At 39.6% G+C, this 8,033-nt stretch overlaps 1 protein-coding gene across 3 annotated transcripts in view; it reads right to left on the reverse strand.

Moving 5' to 3' along the window:
* The window catches only part of LOC125895273 (afadin- and alpha-actinin-binding protein-like), a 35,384-nt gene extending 27,801 nt beyond the window's left edge, over positions 1-7,583 (reverse strand). For 2 of the 3 annotated variants that reach the window (XR_007450164.1, XM_049586965.1), the window contains exons 1-10: positions 7,487-7,583; positions 4,921-5,037; positions 4,344-4,495; positions 3,981-4,184; positions 3,711-3,821; positions 3,462-3,597; positions 3,234-3,309; positions 2,715-2,895; positions 2,161-2,308; positions 118-254 (exon numbers count right to left, since the gene is read on the reverse strand). Coding sequence is in view for 1 of the 3 variants with exons in the window: in XM_049586965.1 (XP_049442922.1) it covers positions 118-254; positions 2,161-2,308; positions 2,715-2,895; positions 3,234-3,309; positions 3,462-3,597; positions 3,711-3,821; positions 3,981-4,184; positions 4,344-4,495; positions 4,921-4,939 (1,164 nt within the window). In the remaining 2 variants the exon portion in view is untranslated. The remainder of the gene's footprint in view (positions 1-117; positions 255-2,160; positions 2,309-2,714; positions 2,896-3,233; positions 3,310-3,461; positions 3,598-3,710; positions 3,822-3,980; positions 4,185-4,343; positions 4,496-4,920; positions 5,038-7,486) is intronic. The other variant, XR_007450165.1, reaches the window with a different exon arrangement.
* Positions 7,584-8,033: the final 450 nt, after the last annotated feature.

Raw genomic sequence — 8,033 nt, forward strand, 5'->3', positions numbered from 1 at the left:
TCTGCATCTCGGCAGACATCTGCCATCACCTCCACCTTCCGATGACATCTATGGTTTTGGGGGAATGTATAATGCAAACATTTTCTGGCTAAACATTCAGGTTGATTTCAGTCTTACCTGCAGGAGCTGCTGTTGTGCTTGAATGAAGTCTTTGCACTGCTGGATCTCCAGCTTCAGTCTGTCCATCTCCTCCTCATGAGTCTCTCGGGAAACAGCATCAGTGTTCTTACTCTCGCCAGTCTGAGCCAAAGACGCTGAACAAGTACCCCAGAAAATTAAATTTTACAATCACACCATTCATTGTCTATGCATTGATTTTAACAGACAGGAGGTGAGGATCCAGTCTGGAATAACACTGGGAATTTTTCACAGAGAACTGACCAAACAGTTTCATACAGTATATCACCAGTGTTCAGACCAGTGGCTTCAGTATATAATGTACAGTACAGGCCAAAAGTTTGGACACACCTTCTCATTCAATGCGTTTTCTTTATTTTCATGACTATTTATATTGTAGATTCTCACTGAAGGCATCAGAACTATGAATGAACACATGTGGAGTTATGTACTTAACAAAAAAAGCTGAAATAACTGAAAACATGTTTTATATTCTAGTTTCTTCAAAATAGCCACCCTTTGCTCTGATTACTGCTTTGCACACTCTTGGCATTCTCTCCATGAGCTTCAAGAGGTAGTCACCTGAAATGATTTCCACTTCACAGGTGTGCCTTATCAGGGTTAATTAGTGGAATTTCTTGCTTTATCAATGGGGTTGGGACCATCAGTTGTGTTGTGCAGAAGTCAGGTTAATACACAGCCGACAGCCCTATTGGACAACTGTTAAAATTCATATTATGGCAAGAACCAATCAGCTAACTAAAGAAAAACGAGTGGCCATCATTACTTTAAGAAATGAAGATCAGTCAGTCCGGAAAATTGCAAACAGTGCTACAACGAAACTGGCACACATGAGGACCCACCCAGGAAAGGAAGACCAAGAGTCACCTCTGCTTCTGAGGATAAGTTCATCCGAGTCACCAGCCTCAGAAATCGCAAGTTAACAGCAGCTCAGATCAGAGACCAGATGAATGCCACACAGAGTTCTAGCAGCAGACCCATCTCTAGAACAACTGTTAAGAGGAGACTGCGCGAATCAGGCCTTCATGATCAAATAGCTGCTAGGAAACCACTGCTAAGGAGAGGCAACAAGCAGAAGAGATTTGTTTGGGCACAAGGAATGGACATTAGACCAGTGGAAATCTGTGCTTTGGTCTGATGAGTCCAAATTTGAGATCTTTGCTTCCAACCGCCGTGTCTTTGTGAGACGCAGAAAAGGTGAACGGATGGATTCCACATGCCTGGTTCCCATTGTGAAGCATGGAGGAGGAGGTGTGATGGTGTGGGGGTGTTTTGCTGGCGACACTGTCGGGGATTTATTCAAAATTGAAGGCACACTGAACCAGCATGGCTACCACAGCATCCTGCAGCGACATGCCATCCCATCCGGTTTGCGTTTAGTTGGACGATCATTTATTTTTCAACAGGACAATGACCCCAAACACACCTCCAGGCTGTGTAAGGGCTATTTGACCAAGAAGGAGAGTGATGGAGTGCTGCGGCAGATGACCTGGCCTCCACAGTCACCGGACCTGAACCCAATCGAGATGGTTTGGGGTGAGCTGGACCGCAGAGTGAAGGCAAAGGGGCCAACAAGTGCTAAACACCTCTGGGAACTCCTTCAAGACTGTTGGAAAACCATTTCAGGTGACTACCTCTTGAAGCTCATCGAGAGAATGCCAAGAGTGTGCAAAGCAGTAATCAGAGCAAAGGGTGGCTATTTTGAAGAAACTAGAATATAAAACATGTTTTCAGTTATTTCACCTTTTTTTTGTTAAGTACATAACTCCACATGTGTTCATTCATAGTTCTGATGCCTTCAGTGAGAATCTACAATGTAAATAGTCATGAAAATAAAGAAAACGCATTGAATGAGAAGGTGTGTCCAAACTTTTGGCCTGTACTGTAAGTAATCACGCTTTGCAGGAATATTAAACCCACTTTTGGGGGTTAGAAAGGAATCCAAATCTCCTAATATGACACAAAGTTATATTTCTTCATGTGTCAGGGTCAAATAGTGATGGTATGGGGTATGAAGACTACCTTGGCTGTCCAATCTTTCAACGTGGCTCTTGAGTCTTCTCCACTGGAGACGAATACTGTTGGTCAGCTTCTCCCGGGCGTGAACACAATATAGCTCCACGCTTCCTTTGCTGGAATCAAACACTTCCTCTTCCTCCTCTGAGCAAGCCTGACAATGACAACAAATATATTTTTCAATCTACTGGCAGCACATCTGGCAAGTCTAAAAGACAAAAGATGATGCATGTTAGTTATGGTTATTGTGTTTTTCTGCTTACAGGAATACTTCACCCACACAATGATGATTAGTGTATCAATTACTCAAACCATGTTACATTGAATTCATGAAGAAAACTTTGTTTTTCTAGCATGCCTCAATGGTGAACAAGGAATCTTGAAAATGTCTTGATGAACTGGAGTAAAAAGGGCCAGTGTTTAACAAGAGCAAAATTGTATCAAAACATCTGTTTACAAACTTTCACACGACCTGTGCAGTATAAAAGTCTCATTTATCCAGTCGTATGCTCAGTACTTTTTTCTTTTAATAAAAAGAAAAGAAAAACAGCTGGTCCTACCTGCATGTCATCATCCTGATGTTTGTCATCTTTCAGCGTTTGTTTCCTTGAACTCAGAATGGACACCATGTCTTTTTTCATCTGCTGCAACACTTTCTTCAACTCTGAATTTTCCAGCAATAGCTCCCTCTGTCGGGTATCATAGTCACTCAGCAGAGTCTTATACATCTCCCCCTCATGCCTTGGGATGAAGAAGATAATCATCTATGTTTTTGTTTGTTGTACATGAACCATCTACAGAGGAAATTAATCAAAGCTGCAATGCCATCCAGCATCCAGCAGTGCCACCATGTTTGATGCCTGTGTTCCTAAAATAAATCTGTGTCACCTAAAAAGCTGATGTGCAAAAGTAGGACGAGTACTACATTCTTGGACCATGCTGATTATTTCTTTCTCCTGTATTCTCACATTTTTACATGTAAGTAAATATGTCTTTAGAGACATGGTTAATAGATAGATGTAAAATGACTGGACTGGACTGACTGACTGGAAAAAAAAAACCCTTAGACGTGAACTTACTTTGCTTCTGTCTTTTCAGTTTTCCAAAGGCTTCTCTTCCCGTCAGCTCTTCCAATGTTGTTTAATACATCAATGGCTGGAAGCGAGAAAAACAAATGTAGAAAAAAAAAATAATATAAAGAGTCTCACGGGGCATGTCAATATCAATCTTGTGTGTAAAGATGTTGATTATGTTTGAAACGTTAAATATTGGCACACAGGATGGGGCTAAACAGGTTTTCTCTTCACCTTGTTTTTTCTCCTTTTTGTCAACCAGAAGTTGATTCAAGCGCTCCTTCAGTTTGTTAAACTCTCTTTCTTTTCTTTTCATCTCATGATTGTACTGGCTGGCCCGGCTGGCAATTATGTTCTGAAGTTTTTGCACCTGCCAGGAGGAAATACAGCAAGTGTTTATCGTCATGCTTATACACCTGAGACAATAAAACTGCCTGTGGAGTCACTTAACATTGTCTGGGGCAGTAAGGCCAAACTAAGTACCTCCTCTTTTTCATTTTTCAGGCAGTTTTGCAAACTCTTCAATTTCAACTGCAGCTGTCGTTCTTTCTCAAGGAGTCCTGTGTTTTCTCTTTTGGACTGTTCTAGCTGTTCCTGTGATAACAGAACAACAGTGACATGGGCAGTTAACATGAGAGTTATTTTTTTTCAATATTGACAAGCTGCTCTTGAGGTGCTGAGTCTATTTATCTATATTTTTGTTCAAATAAAATAATATTACAGAGGAATCACTGGGTTTGAATATTACTGTACTTTTAGTTGGGTGCTAGTGAGCTGCAGGAAGTCCACATTGCTGCTGGACTTAAGCTGCTCCACTTCCATGTTTTCCAGGGTCCGGAGGCCCCTGCGGTGCAGCTGAATCAGGTCGTACATGCAATTTAGCACAGCCACAACATTCATCTCTGAGCTGCCGCTCGACTCCGTACAAACTGGTGGGAGGCCAAGTGAGGACACCTCCTGTAAAAGGGAGATTAAAAGGAAGCATAGGATGTAGAGGAGCAGCCAGACTCAAAGCTAGAACACTGCAGTCATATTGTTCATGCATTTTTAAATCACAAGAATATAGGTATCAATAACTGCACTAACAATAGATCAGAGACACTTGAAGTTACCAACCTGATTGATGTATGAAAGACATTCCTGCACGTTCTGCTCCGTGCAGAAGGTACCGTGCATGTAGTTTCTGTGCAGTGGCAACGATGATTGGCTAAACTGCCTCAAGGGAGATGGTCTACATTCGACGGAGCTGCTGCAAATGTCCTTGACTTCTGGGGAAAAAATGTCTGTTAACTATATGCAATATGATGGTATGCTAATTTGTTAATGCTTGACAAGAAAAGGACACCACTTCATAAACAAAAAATGTTACAGGTTACTTTTGGCACAAAAACTAAGAATCACATTTGTCTGCCATTTGTGTTAGTTTAACCTGTTTCTGACTCACAGGGTTTGATACAGAGCACAAGACAGAACTCAAAATGATACAGTAACCTACAAACACTGCAGTACTGTACTAGTTTATCTAACTAAAGATAATGCTGACGTAGAGTCATATATCACAAATTATGGTACAGTTTTTAAGACATGTAAAGGTGTTAAGGAGCAGCTCCTGAGTACAACAGACAACTGTTCAACATGTCTCATTCACAGTGCATTTTCACTGGTCTACAAAGATGTCAAAATCTATACTCACCCAGGGAGGACTCTGGCATTGTTGCAGTGCAGCCTTCAGGCTACGTGTCTGGATCGTCTTCTACATGTGCAGGACACACAAAGCTCGCCACAAGATCCACCTACGTAGTCAGTGTTCCTGAAATAGAGGGTCAGATTAGCAGCGCTCATTCATCTCAGTCTGGATTACAAGGCGATGGAAGTAAACATGCAGCGATCAGGGGTGGCAAAACGCAGCAAGCTAAGTAACAGAGAATGAGGACGGCAGATTCACAAGGGCTAACTCATCTGTCTATCATAGGCAGTGAGCTAACAGCGATTACATCCAACAGATTATTTAAAATACTGAAAACATGCATTTATTTAGAGAGGCTTTTCAAAGCATATTATGATTGTTATGTTAATGTTGGTGTGGTTTTTGTATTATGCCATTGTCACAGCAGGAGAATTTAACAGGTTACAGGCTTGAACCAGGCAGGCATCTTGCCTCAATGCTCTTATCAGCTGATCAGACTAATCCTAGACAGACAGTATGGTGATTTGTCTGCAAAACCACACAATCAGACATATTACTCCCCCTATATAAAGATAATGCCTATGTTTGTTTGTTTTTTTTAACAAATCGAAACACTAAACAGATATTACTAAAAGCATCAAAGACAACACCTCATTCTGGGGTAGCAACTATCTGAACATGAGCAGAAACTGCATTTAATAACTGATTATTTATTTTGCAAAAAACGTTTTGTGAATTTTACTTTTTATACACTGTAGAGTGTACAAGAGATGGCTGTGACTCCTTATGCACTCAAGGGAGCTATCCCTTGGTTTCAGTGATACTTAATCAGCCTGGCCAGACAGATGGCCAGCCTACAGCCACAAAGCTTAGCAAACCTAGACCCTGCTTAAACTACTCAACAAGTGCTAACCTTTAACTCATTAGTCAAACTGCTTTCCAGTATAGACTCTCCAAGGAGAAATCTCTAAGTAAGCATTAACGTAATATATTTTAAGGTTTGTGGTCCTTCATATGCACGTGTGATAAGAACATGCTGTTAATTTGAGTTGTCATTTGAGACATTTTAGTACAAATCTATGGGTAGCACCAGGGGTAGCCTACTTGATGGGATCACAGGAGGCAGCTCAGACTAATGCAGTCTAATACAACAGCGCTGCAATAAATCCTACCTTAATAAACATTAAAATGTTTTTTTTTCTGTTCTTATTAGTTTATTTTGTCACCTTCAGGTTTGCTTGTTGGGTTGTAGGGCTGCAAAAGTCAAAAACAGTAGGTTAAGCCTTATGGCTGATAAAAGACTGATATTGTTGAACTGGAAAATTTGGAAATTTCTTAATAGAAGCTTGGTTGCTTGAGTTCTCCAGTCTTCTTGGTATGGAACGAACAGCTGATTTGATCAGCAACACAACTTTCTGAGGTGGGACCAAATTTGAAATTGCATTTCAACATGGTACATTTGCAACTCTGCTAGACTGAGACAGAAATATTCCTGAATTTCCATGGAGTTTTACATGGAATGTACTCCTTAAGATATATGAATTCATTTATTAATTATAAGGCATAGTACTGTATACCCCCCTCTTTAAGTCATACCTTGTCACATAATGTGTTACTGTATTATTTCATACCTTTTGTTGCAGTGTTTGTCATTGTTGCTGTCTTTTTTAATGTTGCAGTTGTCTTATGTCTACTTGTTGTCCTTTTGTTGTACGTTTATATTGATATGAAAATAAATACATACTGTCATCTTCAAAATAAGCCAAAGCTTTAATGCAATACAGTTCAACATCACCACAAACCTCCAGAATGACCATACAATTTAATTAACACCTCAACAGCTTCAACCAAAAGTGCACATTATATCCTTCATAAATGGTGGAATTTATTACATTACTGTTGTATGAGGTTGCATTATTTTTTATAGTCAGGTGTACGTTAGAAACTGATATATACTTAGTAATCTGAGGTTTGCAAAATGGCCCACCTCATATGCAGTCCATTTACAGTTAAACTAAAATCTTTGCAGCTCTCTGACTGATGGGACTGGCCAGGAAAGATTGTAAAACACTGACTTAAATAATCAGAGAATATCAAAAAGGTTATCTTAACGTTAATTCTGCAGTTTTTCTAACGGTTAAATGTGCTAAATGTGCTGAATATGCTAGGTGTGTCATTGTTTTAGCTAACGTTAGCATTTACATTAACTGTAACGTTACTGCAAGCTTATACGTATGCAGGTAACCGTTGAACAAAGTTAACGTATGTTGTTGAGGTCGCTAATAATGTGTAACCTTGACGTTAGCTTTCCAGGACACCGTTCACTCAACAAATCCTGTTTTGTTAATAACGTTGATTTAATAAAACGAAGCAAATGCTACGCAGGTTCTTTACATGTCAGTCAACGTAGTGTCAGAGTGACCAAACGTTAACTGCCCACTGAAAACAACCTGACATTGAAGCCGACCCGGCTGGCTGTCTTAGCCCAACAAGTTGACGTTAGTTACGAAAATAAACGTTTAAAATGTTAACTTCACAGCGAAGTGACGACCAAAATGTTTCGAGTACTTACTTATCGTTGCGGTTTGTGATATATTTCTCAACTGCTTCTTCCTTTACGATGCGGCAGCTCCTAAATCCATGTCGGTCCGAATGACAGGACACACACCACTGCACGCAAACTAACCAGCAAGCTAATTGGCTGACTCGTTGTCTAGCAACCGAACACGACTCAATGTGATTGGCTCTTGGTTTTGAGATATTCAAGTGCTGTACTAAATGTGTAAAAGACAGTGATGAAGAAAGGTGTAGAATTATTTGTTTGATTTACTTTTAGTATTTTTTGACTGTGGTTATTATAAAATAATAATAATTATAATAATTTAAACAGTCTATATTCTCCTGTGAAAGTCACTTAAATGTAAATGTTTTTATTTGTTAATACAACATAAAGCAGTGAAAGTTGGCAAGATACAAAATATGAATGAACAAAATTATGATTTTAAAATAACTTTAATGTTATTTATACATCACCAAATATAACAACAACACAACAAAATAGCTTATTGCAGGGCACAGTAAGCAACACCTTACAAACAATAGCTATTACAGACAACTGT

This window comes from Epinephelus fuscoguttatus, linkage group LG10 (assembly GCF_011397635.1).
Source record: "Epinephelus fuscoguttatus linkage group LG10, E.fuscoguttatus.final_Chr_v1".
NCBI lineage: Eukaryota > Metazoa > Chordata > Actinopteri > Perciformes > Serranidae > Epinephelus > Epinephelus fuscoguttatus.